Source organism: Ovis aries, chromosome X (assembly GCF_016772045.2).
Source record: "Ovis aries strain OAR_USU_Benz2616 breed Rambouillet chromosome X, ARS-UI_Ramb_v3.0, whole genome shotgun sequence".
Taxonomy (NCBI): domain Eukaryota; kingdom Metazoa; phylum Chordata; class Mammalia; order Artiodactyla; family Bovidae; genus Ovis; species Ovis aries.
Window position 1 is genome coordinate 128,170,710 of NC_056080.1, and position 17,546 is coordinate 128,188,255.

Consider the following 17,546-nt stretch of genomic DNA (forward strand, 5'->3'; position numbering starts at 1 on the left):
ACCTTTTCATTTTGAGTTCTCAAAACACTGAGCTTGTATCTAAATCTTCTTTGGTTTTTAAGGTAAGGACCTTGGTAAAAGAGACGCTGCTCCTTGACTTTTTTTTTAACAAATGGGATTTTATTTTTTTAATTTTATTTATTTTTGGCTGTACTATGTGGCTTATGGGATCTTACTTCCACAATCAGGGATTGAACGTGTACCCTCAGTAGTTAGTAGTAATTAGCACAGAGTCCTAACCACTGGACAACCAGGGAATTCCCGCTCCTTGACTTCCTTGCTGACATATCTGTAAAAGACCATTTTGGGGCCCTGATCATTTTCTTTCTTGTTTAAGGTATCAGATTGTCACTTTCAGGGTGTGTTCTCTGTGATATATGCCATCTCATTTCTCCTATTTCAGAGAGCGAGACTTAGGGCAACCCCTGAAGCAATACAGAACCGTCTTCAAGATATTGAGGAAAGGATCTCAGAGCGTCAGCGCATCCTTTGCCTGCCACAGAGATTTGCAAAGAGCAAACAGCTGACCCGGCGAGAAATGGAAATAGAAAATTCTTTATTTCAGGGAGCTGATCGTCACTCTTTCCTCAAGGCTCTTTATCACCAAGGTATGTGATCACCACTGACTTGATACACTCTTTCACTGGCAGAAAGATTTAACATCAGGGCCTTAACTATGAAGAGTTAGTGGAGGGAGTGGGGGAAAGATGAACTATTGCTACTCTTGAGGAAGGTATATATAGTCCCATGAGAAAGACAAATATGTACCTAGTTAGTTACAGTACACCCTGGAAATTGCTATTGTAGAGGTGTAAACAAAATGCTGAGGGGACCTAAGACATAGAGCATCTAAGTCTAGTTGGGGGAGTCAGGAGTTTACATTTGTACTTGTACCAAGTCTTGATGGATCAACAGGCATTTGTCAGCAAATAGTGGGAAGAGAGCGTTGTGGATAGTAGGTGAGTAGGAACAAGATTGTGAAAGAACCTGGTGTGTCTAGGGAACAGTGAAAAGTTCATTGTGGCAGGATGTGTAGGACATGGTGAGGACTGGCAGAAGATGACACTGAAAAGGTAGGTGAGGCTAGATTGTGAAGGGTCCTGAGGTGGAACTATAAATTAGCACAAAATATACAGATAAATGTGTGTCTTAGCCAGAAAGAGTGGATTTAACAGAGAAGTTTTGCTAGGCACTGTGGAAGGTATGCAGAAGTTTAAGAAATGACTTCTTGACTTTGTGCCAGTTGGAATCTAGTTGGAGAAAGTGCACAGCATTTAGTAACAAGGCTAGATACAGTTGTTAAGTGCTGTAGGAGTTCAGAGAAGGGAAAGGTCACTGTGCATTGATGTGACTAAAGATGGCCTCTCAGAGGAGATAAGATTTAAATGTTCTTTTAATACTACCAAGTCTTCAGGAAGGAGAGGGAGGGGCATTTCACTTGTAGCAGATGTCACGAGCAAAGTCATGTTTGGAGGTATTGTGAGAGACAAAGTTAAAAAGATGGCTAAAATTTTTGAACTTTATTTGGCAAGTAGTATAGATCTACATGGAGTTAGTTATTCAGTTAGTCATTTTGGGTATAGTTAAGGTCTTTGAACCAGGAGTAACATGATAAAAGCAGTATCTGAACTTGATGAATCTGGTGGCCAGTAAATCAAATACACGAGTGGGAGAACTGGAAGCAGGGAAAACAATTTAGGAGTAATCGCAGTCATTTCTTCAGGAAGAGCTGCACTAGGATGATGGCAAAGAAATTGGAAAGAGAAGTAGGTATGGTTATAAGAGACATTACAAAAGAACAATTGGTAAATCTTGTTGACTGAGAACGAAGATTAGTGGAGAGGCCTGTGTCAAAGATATCCCAGGTGTTTCAAGGCTGTGTGACTTAACAGTTGGCAAAATTAAGAAAGCCTTTATGGGGAAATTTTGAGGAAAGATGATGAGTTTGATTTTAAACATGTTAAATTTTTGAGACTGCAGGATCATCCAGTGCAGATATTGAGGAGGCTGTTGGAAATGTAGCAGTGAAATTCCAGGGAGAGGGCAGAACTAGATCCATAGAATCAGGACTCCTCTATGCTTAGACAATAAAGTCAATAGAATGAATGAATGGTTTGTTAGAGATAGAGAGACCATAGACATGGAAGAACAGTGGTGAAGGAAGGAATGAAGAAACAGCTTTTGTGGAGAGACATTATAGCTTGCTGATCAAGAACATGGGCTGTGGAGACAGACTGCTGGGAACATCCTGGCTCCCCCACTTACTATCTAAAGATGTGGGGCAAGTTACCATACTGTGCTTGATTTCCTTCAAGAGAATATTAATAGTAGCTGTATTGTAGGGTTGTTAGGATTAAGAGAGGTAATACATGTAAATCACTTAAAGCAGTACCTGGTATTTGGGGTGGGTGGGTAGTGTATGAATCTGTTCTGTTTCCTATCTTTGAAACTCCTTGCTTTACACCTTCACAGCATACCACAAAAAGACAAGTGCAGACAAGTACATGACCTCAATGAAGAGGAAGATAAAATTAGGCACAAAAGGCAAGTCGAGAGTTTTCTTACAGTGTTAGATTTAGGAATGTAACCTAGGGTCCCAGACTTCTAAGTTGAGTTCTTATTTAATTTCATATTCAGTATATGAAAATGTTTATAGGACATGATCCACAGGGAGCATATTATCCTGATACAGAATATTAAAGAGAGGAGTTAGAAGTTTAAAGCTTTAACATTTAGTGTTGTTGATTTTTTTCTCTATACCTTTTAAGTTATTGTACCAGACATAAAATGACCTTAATGTCTTTTTGATCCTATTTCATAATCCTGAATATTTTTAATCAGTAAAGTATAACTATTGATGATGATATAGTAGCTAATATTTTATTTTTGAAATGAACTTACAATAAAATTGCCTGTTTATTTGGGGGGGGGAGGTGTGTATACAATTCTGTGAATTGTAAATCATGTTAATCACATAGATTCATGTAACCACTACCACAATCAGGATAGAGAACAGCTCCATCACCCTCAAACTCCTTCATACTATCCATTGAAGTCACTCCCAATTCCACTCATAATCTCTGGCAGTCAATCACTGATCTATTCTCCATCACTGTGATTTTGTCTTTTAGAGAATGTCGTACAAATAGAATCATACGAAATGTAATCTTTTGAGAGTGACTTCTTTCATGCAGTGTAGTGCTTTTGAGATTCATCTAAGTTGTGTGTATCAGTAGTTCATTTTTCCTGAGTAGCATTCCATTGTATGAATGTTCCAAAGTTTGTCTATCCACTCACCCATCAAGTGCATTTGGGCTGTTTCCAGGTTATGGTGATTATGAATAATACTGATATGAATATTCTTGTACAGGCTTTTGTGTGAACATAAAATTTTTATTTCTCTAAGGTAAATATCTAGGAGTGGGATTACTGGGTCATATGGTAAGTGTTTGTTTAACTTTATAAGAAACTGCCAAACCATTTTCAAGAGTGGCTGAACCATTTTGCATTTTCACCAGCAATGTATGAGAGTTCCAATTGCTCTACATCTTTGTCAGCATTTGGTATTGTTAGTATTTATTTTAGTTATTCTAATAGTTGTGAAGTGGTATCTCATTGTAGTTTTAATTTGCATTTCCTTAATGGCTAATGATATTAAACATCTTTTCATATGCTTATGTGCCATCCTTATATCCTGTTTGCTGAAGTGTCTGTTCAAATCTTTTGCTGTTTTTCATTTAGTTGTTTATTTTTTCCTGTTGACTTTTGAGAGTTCTTTATATAGTCAAAACACAATTCTCTGTTGGATATATGATTTACAGATATTTTATCCCAGTGTGCAGCTTGTCTTTTCATTCTCTTAACAGTGTCTTCTACAGAGCAAACTTTCTTTTATTGTGGTAAAATATACCTAACATAAAATGGACCATTCAAACTATTTTTTAAGTGTACAGTTCTGTGGCATTAAGTATATTCACATTGTTCTGCAGCCATCATCGCCATCCATCTCCAGAACTTATTCATCTTCCCAAACTGAAACTCTGTACCCATTAAACACTAACTCCCCATTCTCCCCTTGCCTTATCTTCTGCCAGCCACCATTCTGCTCTCTCTATGAATTTGAATATTCTAGGTACCTCATGTAAACAGAATCATACAGTTTTTGTCTTTTTGTGTCTGGCTTATTTCACTTAGCATCCATATTACAGCATGTATCAGAATTTCCTCCCTTATATTTTATTGTATGTATCTACTACATTTTGTTAATCTATTCATCTGTCAGTGGGCACTTATGTAATTTCTGTCTTTTGGCTATTGTGAATAATGCTGCTGTGAACCTGGATGTACAACAGTCTGTTCCAGTCCCTGCTTTCATTCTTTTGAATATGTTAAGTGGAATTGCTGGATTATATGGTAATTCTATGTTTAATCTTTTGAGAAACCACCATACTGTTTGCCATAGAGACTATACTGTTTTAAATTCATACCAGCAATGTACAAGGATGTCTTTTGCCCGTTTTTAAATGGGTTGTTTGTTGTTAAGTTGCAGGGGTTCTTTATGTATTCTGGATATTACTCCCTTTTCAGATATATGATTTGCAAATATTTTCTCCTATTCTATGGGTTGCCTTCTTATTCTGTCAATAGTATCCTTTGATGCACAAAAGTTTTTATTTTTGATAAAGTCCAGTTTGTCTATTTTTTTGTTCCCTGTGCTTTTGTTGTTATATCCAGTAAATCTTGCCAAGTCTAATGTCATAAACTGTTTTTCTGATGTTATCTTCAAAAAGTTTTATAGTTTTGGCTCTTATGTTTAGGTCTTTGATCCATTTTGAGTTAACTTCATATATAAAGGGTCCAACTTCATTTTTTGCATGTTTGATATCCAGCTTTTCCAGTACTACTTGTTGAAATGACTGCCTTTCCTCATTGAATGGTCTTGGCACACTCTCTGAAAATCATTTAAGTGTAAATGAAAGAGTATATTTCCAGACTCCATTCTATTCCATTGGTATATATGTCTGTCTTTATGTTAGTACCACACTTTTTAAACTACTATAGATTTATAGTAAACTTTGAAATCAGGAAGTATGAGACCTCCAACTTTGCTCTTCTTTTTCACAATTGTTTTCATTGTTTGAGTCCCTTGAGATTCCATATGAATTTTAGGATAGATTTTTCGATTTCCTTTTTTTCTGCCATGCCACATGGTTTGTGGGATCTTAGTTCCCTTACCAGGGATCAAACCCAGGCCCACAGCAGGGAAAGCACCAAGTCTTTAACCACTGGACTGCCAGGGGATTCCCAGATTTTTCTATTTCTGCAAAAAACATCATTGAGATTTTGATAGTATTGCTTTGAGTTTGTATATCACTTTGGGTGGTACTGACAACAATACTTGATCTTCAGTCCATGAGCACAGAATGTCTTTGTATTTATTCATGTCTTTCAGCAAAATTTCGTAGTTTTCAGTATGCAAATTTTTTGCTTCAGAGCAAATATTTTAAATTTTGATACAATCCAGTTTATCCATTTTTTCTTTTATGGATTGTGCTTTTTTATGTCTAAAAACACTAGATTTTATGAAAAAGGGTTTATTCCTTTATTTTCTTCTAACAGTTTTATAATTGTATATCTTACATTTAAGTCTATGATCCACTTTGACTTAATGTTTATATAAGGTGTGAGGTTTATGTTAAGGTTCACTTTTTTGCTTATGAATATCAGATTATCCAGTACTAATTGTTGAAAAGAGTGTCCTTTCTCCATTTGCTTGTCTTTGCATTTTTGTCAGAAATCTATTGGCCATTATTTGTCTTAATAATTAACATCATAGTTAATGGTAAAATATTGAAATTGTCCTTCCAATACCAAGAATAAGACAAGGATGTCCACTCTCGCCACTTCTGTTTACAGTGAAATGAAATTAGAAACCAATAATAGATGGACATTTTACAAATATGTGGAAATTATTTAACACTCTACCAAATAACCAAGGATCAAAAATAAGTTGCAAGGGACATTAGAAAATACTTTGAGATGAATGAAAACAAAATATACAAAAACTTCAGGAATGCAGTAGAAGAGGTACTCAAGGGGCTATTTAAAGCTGTAAATGCCTATATTAATAAAGAGGAAAAACCTCAAATTTATAACCTAAATTTCCACCTCAAGAAACTACAAAAAATTGTCCAAACTGACTGGATATATGATACCAAGAGTAAATGGTAAACTATAGACTTGGAGTAATTATGATGTGTCAGTGTAGGCTCATCAGTTGTAACAAATGTCCCACTCTGGTGGGAGGTAATGAGGGAGACTAAGCATGTGTGGGATCAGGGGAATAGGTGGGAAATCTCTAACTTCCCCTCAATTTTGCTGTAAAGCTACAGCTACTCTAAAAAAATTGAAGTTTAATGAAAAAAGCTACAAAAAGAAGGCAAATAAACCCATATCTAACTTAAGGAGAGAAAGAAAGATTAGAGCAAAAATAAATGAAAAATGAATAAAAAATAGAGAAAATCAAGAAAACGAAAAGTTGGCTCAATGGAAAAGGCAATAGAATTCACAGTCCTTTACCTAAACTTACCAAGGAAAAAAGGGAGACTCAAATTTCTTGTATTCTGCTTTACTTTCTTTTTTGCATCGAGTATCTTTTTCTATCCTTTAACTTTCAACGTTTTAAAAAACCAAAGTGTCTCTTGTAGACAGCAAATAGTTATTTAGATCATGTTTTTTTTTTAATCCCTGCTTCCAATTATGTAGAGTGTTAATTTATATTTAATGCATTTAAGCGGAGTCTGTTGATAAGGTAGGTTCTACATCTGCCATTCTGCTATTTATTTTTGATATGTCTGTATCTTTTCGTTCCTCTATTACTCCATTTATTCCTTCATGTTAAATAAGCTTTTACACTGTGTCATCTTAATTAACTTGTTGCTTCTTTTACTATTTTTGTTACTCTTTTAGTAATTTGCCCTGGGGATTATAATTAACACCTTAGCTTGAATAATTTTGTTTGTATTAGTGCCAACTTAATTTCAATAATGTTCAAAAACTTCATTCTCATTTACTTCTGTTCTGTCCTTTCTCCTTGGTACTAATTGTCATACAAATGACACCTTTCTAGATTTTAAGCCTACCAACAGCGTTTTATAATTATTGCTTTATGCGGTTATCTTTTAATCTTTTAAGTCAGATGGAACAACAACAACAAAAAAGAGTACAGGGATAAAAACGTTTATACTGTCTTTAATGTTTACCTATGTAGTCAACTTTACTAATGTCCTTTCTTTGGGTAAATTTGAGTTACTATTTAGTGTCCATTTATTTCAGTCTAAAAGACTCCCTGTAGTTTTTCTTATAGGACAGATCATCTTGTAGTGAACTCTGTTTATCTTGGGATGTTTTAATTTCTCCTTTAGTGTTACATTATAGTTTTTTGCTGGACATTGAATTTTTGTTTGGCAATCTTCTTCTTTTAGCAGATCAAATGTATCATCTCAACTGCCTTTTGGCCCCTTCTAATCTCTATTGAGAAGTCAACTATTAATCTCAGGACCCCTTGTCCATGGTGAACTTCTTCTTACTGCTTTTAAGATCTGTTCTTCATCTTCTACTTTTGACAGTTTGACTTCTTGTCTAAGTGTCTCTTTGGACAGACTCCACATAGGTGTCTTCGAATTCATCCTACTTGGAGTCTGTTGAAGTTCCATGATGTATGGATTAGTGTTTTTCATCAATTTGGGAAAGCTTTTGACCATTAACTCTGCAAATATTCTTTCTGTTTCTTCTTCTTCTGAGAGTCCATTATGCATGTGTTGGTATGCTTGCTTGTCTCCCATAGGTTCCCAAGGCTCTGTTGTCTTTTTCTTTCTGCTCCTCAAATTTAGTAAGCTTCCTCAGATTATGTAGTTGACATATCTTCAGGTGTGATGATTCTGCTGTCAATTCACATCCCCTGTTGAGCCCCTCTAGTGTATTTTTCATCTCAGTTATACTGCTTGAAAATTTCTATTTGATTCCTTATTATAATTTCTATCTTTATTTTTATTCTCTATTTGGTAAGATATTCTGAAACATTCTTTAGTTCTTTATACATGGTTTCCTTTGTTTGAATAACTTATAATAATGATTTAAAGTTGTTGTTTTTTTTTTTTTTTCTGAGAAGCCCAGTGTGCTTTCTCAGGAGAGTTTCTATCAACTGTTTCTTTTTTCCTGTGTATGGATCATACTTTCTTGGTTTTAAGGTGGGGGGTGTTTTGTTTTGTTTTGGTTTTTTTCAATGCCTTTGTCATCTCAGGCTGCTATAACAAAGTACCAAACTGGGTGACCTATAAACAACAGAGATGTATTTCTCACAGTTCTAGAGGCTGGAAATCTAGGATCAAGGTTCCATTATGGTCTAGTTCCAATAAGAACCCTCTTATGGGTTTCAGACTGCTGAATTCTTACTGGATCCTCACCTGGTAGAGAGCAGAGAGAGGAAGCAAGCTCTCTGATGACTCTTATAAGGGCATTAATCCCATACATGAGGGTTCCACTCTTAGGACCTTATCTAATCCTAATTACTACTAAGCATCCCCACTTCCTGTTACTATCATATTGAAGGGTGGGGATTCAACATATGAATTCGAGGGGGCACAAATATTCAGTCCCTTACAGTCTTATAATTTTATTGTTGAAAATTAGACATTTAAAATAATATTATGTGACAACTCTGAAAAGCCAATCAACCCCTCCCCACCCGGGGTTTGTTGGTTGCTATTTGTTTGTTTAGTGATGTTCCTGGACCAATTCTGTCAATTTTTAATTCTTTGTCATGTAAAGTCACTGAAGTCTGTGTCCAGTTAGCATAGTGAGCCACTAATGATTGGAGAGAGTTTTTCTTAAATGTCTTAAACCAAAAAGCATATGGGCCTTTATCAAGGAGCTCTGTGTAGGTGTGTTAAGTTACTCTTTCTGTGCTCAGGGAAGCAGTTTGCAACTCTGTCTTAGACTTCACTTCCTGCTTATGCTGAGCCTCAAGATCAGTTAGAAGTGAGAGATTAGTGACTTCTGAGGCCCCCACTTTCCTTGGCATACACTTACGCATGCACATATATCTCATTGTGACTTTGATTTGCATTTCCCTGATGATTAATGATGGTGAGCACCTTTTCATGTACCTATACAAATGTTGGCCATTTGTATATCTGCTGTGGAGAAATGTCTATTCAAATACTTCGTCCGTTTTTTAATCAGGTTTTATTTTTATGTCATTGAGTTGTAGCTATTTCCTATACGTTTTGGATATTAAACCCTTAACAGATATGTAGTTTGCAAATACAGTTGACTCTTGAACAACATAGGGGCTGGGGGCACTGACACTCCAAGCAATCAAAAATCCATGTATAACTTAATAATCAGTATTCTGTATCCATGGTTTCACATCTATAGATTAAATCAACCACAAATCTTGTAGTACTGTAGTGTATATTTACTGCAAAAAGAAAATCTGCATTAAGTGGACCTGTACAGTTCAAACTGGTGGTGTTCAAGGGTCTACTGTATATTCTCCCATTCTATAAGTTTCCTTTTTACTCTATTCTTTCTTTTGCTATGATAAAGCTTTTTAGTTTGATGTAGTCCCACTTCTCTATTTTTGCTTTCATTACCTGTGTTTTAGAGGTTATATTGCCAACACTAATGTCAAGAGGGTTTCTCCCTATGTTTTCAATAGGAGTTTTAGAATTCAGGTCTTATGTTTAAGTCTTTAATCCATTTTGAATTGAGTTTTGTGATGGTAAGGGTACAGTTTCACTTTTTTTGCATGTAGATATAGACTTCCCTGGTAGCTCAGATGGTTAAGTGTCTGTCTACAATGTGGGAGACCCAGGTTTGATCCCTGGGTCAGGAAGATCCGCTGGAGAAGGAAATGGCAATCCACTCCAGTACTATTGCCTGGAAAATCCCATGGACAGAGGAGCCTGGTAGGCTACAGTCCATTGGTCACAAGAGTCAGACACAACTGAGTGACTTCACTTTCACTTTCATATACTTTTCCCAGCACCATTTGTTGAAGAGACTATCCTTTCCTGATTGTGTTTTCTTGGCACCCTTGTCAAAGATCAGTTGACTATACATGTGTAGTTTATTTCTGGGCTCTCTATTCTTTTCCACTGGTTCACATATCTGTCTTTAAGCCACTAACATATTGTTTCAGTTGCTATAGCTTTGTAATCTATTTTGAAATCAGTGTGATCCTTATTCCCTATGTTTCCTTTTAAGTTTTGTTTGTTTGTCAGCCTTCTCTTAGCTCTAGCTGGTAATGCCACTCAAGTACCTGCAGGGTTAAATAAGCTCCACTGATTGCTCTTGACATGATCTAGGTATGAACCAAGTCAAAGACAAACCCTCAGAATATAGCTTTTCAGTTCAATTCAGTCGCTCGGTCATGTTCAGCTCTTTACGACCGCATGGACTGCAGCACACCAGGCCTCCCTGTCCATCACCAACTCCCAGAGCTTGCTCAAATTCATGTCCATTGAGTCGGTGATGCTATCCAACCATCTCATCCTCTGTCGTCCCCTTTTCCTCCTGCCTTCAAACTCTCCCAGCATCAGGGTCTTTTCCAGTGAGTTAGTTCTTCACATCAGGTGGCCAAAGTACTGGAGCTTCAGCTTTAGCAGCAGTCCTTCCAATGAATATTCAGGACTGATTTCCTTTAGGATTGACTGGTTTGATCTCTTTGCAATCCGAGGGACTCTCAAGAGTCTTCTCCAACACCACAGTTCAAAGGCATCAGTTCTTGGTGCTCAGCTTTCTTTATAGTCTAATTCTCACGTCTATACATGACTATTGGAAAAACCATAGCTTTGACTAGATGGACCTTTGTTGGCAAAGTAATGTCTCTGTTTTTCAATATGCTGTCTAGTTTTGTCATAGCTTTTCTTCCAAGGAGTAAGCGTCTTAATTTCATGGCTGCAATCACCATCTGCAGTGATTTTGGAGCCCAAAAAAGTAAAGTCTCTCACTGTTTCCATGGCTTCCCCATCTATTTGTCCTGAAGTGATGGGACCAGATGCCATGGTCTTAGTTTTTTGAATGTTGAGTTTCAAGCCAGCTTTTTCACTCTCTTCTTTCACTTTCATCAAGAGGCTCCTCAGTTCCTCTTCACTTTCTGCCATAAGGATAATGTCATCTGCATATCTGAAGTTATTGATATTTCTCCTGGAAATCCTGATTCCAGCTTGTGATTCATCCAGCCTGGCATTTCTCCTGATGTACTCTGCATAAGAAGTTAAATAAGCAGGGTGATAATATACAGCCTTGATGTACTCCTTTGCCAATTTGGAACCAGTCTGTTGTTCCATGTCCAGTTCTAACTGTTGCTTCTTGACCTGCATACAGATTTCTCAGAAGGCAGGTAAGGTGGTCTGGTATTCCTCTCTTTAAGAATTTTCCACAGTTTATTGTGATCCACACAGTCAAAGGCCTTGATGTAGTCAATAAAGCAGAAGTAGAAGAAAGTCAAATAGTGATGTTTCTCTGAGGATGGAAGCTCTGGAACTGCTCTGCTTCCTTCAATGTAAGTTAGGCTAATGCTTTTCACAACTATCATAGTAGCTGCTGAAAAACTGGAGAGAGGGAAATGGGATTATGGAAAGTTAAAATACAACAAATCTTACTGTTCTTACTGCAAATCAGCTGTTTTTCTTGAATACTGTTCCTCGTATTGTCATAAGCCTTTATTTAATTTCCAGACTTACCAAAAGTTTTATTTTGACTTTTCCCAGTGTTCTTTTTGCTTTTATGGAGCAGCAGATTTTCAGAGGTCTTTACTCCAACATTCCAGAATTACTTTACATTTTACTTTTATCCTATTTATATTATATTTGAAAGTGAGTTTCATATTTTGAAAAAAAAAACAAGTTTCTTATAGAATGTAATTGGATCCTTTTTTTCACTTCTTTATTGAGTTATAACTATTGAATGGTTCATAGTAAATTTACAGAATTGTTCAACCATCACTACAATTGAATTTTAGAACATTTTCATCACCCCAGAGATTGTTCTCAGTTACTGTTTTTACTCCCAACCCAGAGAGCCACTAATCTACTGCCTATCCGTATGGATTTGCCTATTCCAGACATTTCCTATAAATGGAATCATATAATATAATCATATCATATAATATATGGCCTTCTTTAACTTAACACAGTGTTTTAATTATTTCTAGAACTAGTATTTTTCCCAGTACTGAGGGATTTCCCAGTTCTGAAGGACTTTGTGTGCAAGCCAAGGACATCATCAACAGTCAACCAAGCAATTAACTTCATTGTAGCCTTCACTCCCTGCTTGCACAGAAACTCAGTATTAGTCAGTGGTGAGAGCTCAGGGATTTTTCAGGTCTTTCCTGAGTACACACAAAGCTCTGGCCATGTGGACAGCTCTGTGCATGTGCATGGCCTTCTAGATTCTTCAAAATATGTCAGGGCCCCTAACGATGTTTTATACTCTAGGATTTCCTTCTAAGCATGTTGGTAACCTATTGTTTGTCTCAACTCCACCACCTCAGCTAGCCACAAAATTCAGTAAGTGTCTGATTGTTTTTGACAGAAGTTCTCAGGAGAAAGGCTGTTAGCACTGGATGAACTTTGAGCCAGGTCAGATAAAGAGAACATTGCTTGTGAGATTTACTAGATAGATCAAGTAATGACAGTTCTCTGGGAATGGGGCTTTGAAGGAACTCCAACTCTGTTTTCCTTCTTTAGTGGTTTTCTCTGTGACACAGGGTTGTTGGTTTTCCAGGTTACTACAGACCTGGGGAAAAACAATGAGGAAAAGGCAAGTTAAAATGCTATAAAACTTATTATTCTTACTGATATTCAGCTATTTTTCTTCAATAAATGTTTCCCAGATTACTACAAGCCTTTGATTAATTTTCAGAGTTCTGAAAACAAGTTGATTTTGACAGTTTCTGTCAGTGTTCTCCTTTAAGAGATTCTTAACTCTGCCATTTTCACTGATACCACCTTTCTTAATAGCATTTTCTGAAGCTTGAGAGTTTGTGATTTTGATGAAGTGTAATTTTTTTATGACTTCTGCTTTTGATCTTGTAACTAAGATTTTCTAACCCAGGATCATAAAGATTTTCTTCATATGTGTTCTTCTAGAAGATATATAGTTTTAGGTCATACATTTACGTCTATGAACCATTTTGAATTAATTTCTGAATTACACATAGGGTGTAAGATTGTGTGTGTGTACATGCTCAGTTGTGTCCTACTCTTTGTGACCCCTTGGACTGTAGCCCACAAGGCTCCTCTGTGCATGGGAATTCTCAGACAAGAATACTAGAGTGGGTTGCCATTTCTTTCTCCAGGGGATCTTCCCAACCCAGGGGTCAAACCCACATCTCCTGAATTGCAGGCAGATTCTTTACCACTGAGTCACCGGGAAGCCTGGTGTAAGGTTAGGGTTACATTAATCTCTTTGCATATGTATGTCCAATAGTCCTGCCACTTTTCGTTGAAAAGATGATCCTTTCCAAATTAAACTATCGTGGTACTTTTTAAAGAAGATCAATTAACCACAAATTTATGGGTTTTTAAACTTTTTGTCCTTATTCCTCTACTTTCTTTACCCTGTTTACTTTTCAGCAGTTTGATTATGATTATGCTGTGTCTGGACATGAGTTCTTTGTTATTTCAAGTTCTAAATTTCTTATCTATTACAACTTTTGCTTTGTAGTTTTCACCGTTGTCATGTACTCTGTGTAGTCTCTCTAGTTTTATAGCTACATTCAGTGGGAGAGGCAAGGTGAAGTACCTTACCTGGAGAGAGAAGGTGAAGAATCTTACCTGGAGAGAGAATTCCTAATGGCTAATAATTTTGAGGACTTATTTGTACTAGTCCTTGTGCTTAGCATTTTGCACATTAACTCATTTAAACCTTACAGTAGCCCTATAAGATAGTATCTATATTACAGATAATGAAATAGAACTTCTGAAAGAATGAATTTCTCAAGATCAATTATTAAGTAACCAGGCTAGAACTTAAATCTAGCTCTGTTCAGTTCAGTTCAGTTCAGTTCAGTTGCTCAGTCATGTCCGACTTTTTGCAATCCCATGAATTGTAGCACGCCAGGCCTCCCTGTCCATCACCAACTCCCGGAGTTCACTCAGACTCACGTCCATCGAGTCTGTGATGCCATCCAGCCATCTCATCCTCGGTCTTCCCCTTCTCCTGCCCCCAATCCCTCCCAGCATCAGAGTCTTTTCCAATGAGTCAATTCTTCTCATGAGGTGGCCAAAGTACTGGAGTTTCAGCTTTAGCATCATTCCTTCCAAAGAAATCCCAGGGTTGATCTCCTTGCAGTCCAGGGGACTCTCAAGAGTCTTCTCCAACACCACAGTTCAAACGCATCAATTCTTCGGCGCTCAGCCTTCTTCACAGTCCAACTCTCACATTCATACATGACCACAGGAAAAACCATAGCCTTGACTAGACGGACCTTAGTCGGCAAAGTAATGTCTCTGCTTTTGAATATACTATCTAGATTGGTCATAAAGCTCTGTTCTTAACATGGAAGTCTGTGCTCTTGATCATGGTATTTGTATACATGATTTTAAAAGATTTTTTGTTGTTTTTTTTTAAGTGTGATTTTACTGTATCTTGAAATAACACTGTATTTAAGTAATACATATCCCATTTTCTAACCTTAAATCAGTGGAAAAACAACATATAGTCTCCCTAGAAATATACTTCTTCTGAAATCTTAAACTCCAGTATACTACTCATAATCATAACCTTTCGCTTATCCTTCTGGCTCTCACAACTCTCTTAACAATCATTTTACCATTCCTTCAACCCTGTTAAAACCTCCAGCTCCTTGACCTTTGTTTTCCTCCCAATCTGTCATCCCCTTCCTGTTTCCTCTTCCTTTCACATCTCCCTTAGACTCCATCATGCATTATTTACCCAAGTTCTTGCCACTGAGTCATTTTCCTTGCTTCTTTTTTTGTGCATCATACCCACCCAGCAAATCCTCAACCCTGAATCAATCCAACTGATTACCTTCTTTATTGTTGCATGATGGATTTTGAGCACTACTAGAGAAAAGTAGTATAACTCTGTTGATTAGTACCTCTTCAAATTCCTCATCTCTGGTATCATCTAGAGCCTTCTTACTTGTTGGCAATGTCTCCTAGTCTCTGGTCAGCTCTCTCTTTCATTCCTTAAAAATACTATTTTAGATCCTCATTACTATTTCCTATCCTACTGCTATTTCATTATTTTTAGCAGGTAATCTTCTTTTCCTATATCAAAGGAAACAATGCCATCAGTAAGAACCTTCATCTACTTTCTGCCTGACTGCTAACTTCTGTATCCTAGCTATCATTTTCTTCCATTTCAGCTCAGTGCTGAGGACATCCTTCCTGCCAAAGGTTACTATTTATTCCTTTGTGCTAGATCCTCTCCCTTTTATCTCCCCAGGGACCTCAGTCAGCTATCCCCAATATTACTTCTTTCCTTTCAAGAATTTCATATGATTGGTACCATTTGCCAGTGTCCATGGTGTACATACTCCTACTGGGAACTATCTTTTAAAAAGTGATAAAAACAAAAAAATGCCCTTCAGTTGTTTTGCTACTTGAGCAAATAATACATTTAGATTCCCTCCCTTCACTGTATACCGTAACAAGTAGCAATTGGTTTAAATAATGGAATATAAAACTTGAAGCCCAGAAAAGATAGGGCGAAAGTACATATGTTAATATTTTTAATATCCAAATGGGAAAATATTTTTCCAGTATTTAATGAAAAATTTTAAACCCACAGAAAGATTGAAAGAATTTTATCACAAACACCCAGTGATGGCTATCTAGATTATATCATTAATATTTTACTGATTTATCACATCTGTCTATCCATCTATTAAACCATCTTACTTTATTGATTTATTTAAATGGATCACCAATGTAAACACATGTACCCCTAAATATGTCAGTATATATATTGCTAGCTAAAAATGTATATTAACATTTTTTTCTTTTGATGTAAAATTTCCATGCAATGAAATGCACAAACCTTAAGTATTCATTTGCTGACTTTTGACTTGTGTATACATCTTTGTAGTGATGTGTGGGCAAATATTTAGCAGCCAGCTCTCTAGGAAAAAAGATTCTTATCTGTATTATTTGCGAGTTCATGATATACATATTCCTACAATGGCCAGTTTCAAGGTACTGATGTGTTATCATACAATCATTGGACCGACCATGTTCAACATACCTGTATCTGTGTGACCTAACACATAAAATGTTACCATCACCCCCAGAAAGTTTCATCATACTTCTTCTCAGTAACTCCCACTCCACTTCCCAGAAGCAACTAGTATTTTGATTTTTTTCCATTATAGGTTAGTTTTGCCTGTTATAGAACTTCAGATAGCTGTAACCATACACTTATATTCTTTGCATAAGATTCCTTTAACTTACACAATGTTATAATGTATAATGTTTTTGAGATTCATTGATACTGTGTATATCAATAATTTTGCCTTCTCTCTATGAAGCAAAACTTCTTGGAAGAGTTTTCTAAAATCACTGTTAGTTTTCTAATGCTGCCATAACAAATCTAGTGGCTTAGAACAACAGAGATTTATCCTCTTATGGTGGCTAGAAGTCTGAAATCAAGGTGTTGACAAGGCTTTGCTCTTTCCTAAGGTTCTAGAAGAGGATCCTTCTTCATCTCTTCTAGCTTCTGGTGATTGCCAGCATTCCTTGGTGTTCCAAAAGCATCATTGTAGTCTCTGCCTCTGTTATAACGTGACAATCTCCTTGTGTGTCTGTGTTTCTGTGTCTGCACATGCTTAGTGCTCAGTCACATCCGACTCTTTGTGACCGCCTGGACTGTAGCCTGTCAGGCTCCTCTGTCCATGGCATTTCCCAAGCAAGAATACTGGAGTGGGTTGCAATTTCCTCCTGCAGGGGATCTTCCTGACCCAGGGATCAAACCTGAGTCTCCTGCTTGGCAGATGAATTCTTTACCTCTGTGTGCCACCTGGGAAGCCATGTCTTTACATAGTATTCTTATTAAGGACACTAGTCTTTGGATTTAGGATCCATCCTAATCCAGTATGGCCTATGTTAACTAATTACATCTGTCAACCCCCTATTTCTGAATAAAGTCACATATTGAGAAGCTGAATGGACATGAATTTTGAGGGTTCACTATTCAACCCAGTATAATCAGCCCTCTGGCCTCCTCCATGAATTCATATCTGTCTTACATGCAAATACATTCACCTCATCACAACATCCCCTAAAGTCTTAACCTATTTCAGCATCAAGTCTAAGTCCCAAACCTCATCTAAATATTAACTTAAAAAGTCTGAAATCTCATTATTTAATTCATCTAAATCAGGTGTTGGTGGACTCTGAGTATGTTCCATCGGCAAAATTCCCTTCTGTCCAGAGACCTATGAAACTAGGCAATGGTGAGACAGGCGTAGGGTAGGCATTCCCATTCTGAAAGGGCAGAAAGGAAAGAATAAAGGG

General features: G+C 36.8%; 1 protein-coding gene across 6 annotated transcripts in view; it reads left to right on the plus strand.

Annotated features, from left to right (window-relative positions):
• RBM41 (RNA binding motif protein 41) overlaps nucleotides 1-17,546 on the plus strand; it is a 77,228-nt gene that overhangs the window by 4,149 nt on the left and 55,533 nt on the right. For 3 of the 6 annotated variants that reach the window (XM_060408104.1, XM_012107596.5, XM_012107595.5), the window contains exons 4-5: nucleotides 404-608; nucleotides 2,473-2,544. In XM_060408104.1, the coding sequence (XP_060264087.1) occupies nucleotides 404-608; nucleotides 2,473-2,544 (277 nt within the window). The remainder of the gene's footprint in view (nucleotides 1-403; nucleotides 609-2,472; nucleotides 2,545-17,546) is intronic. The other 3 variants (XM_042242466.2, XM_060408105.1, XM_060408106.1) reach the window with 1 other exon arrangement.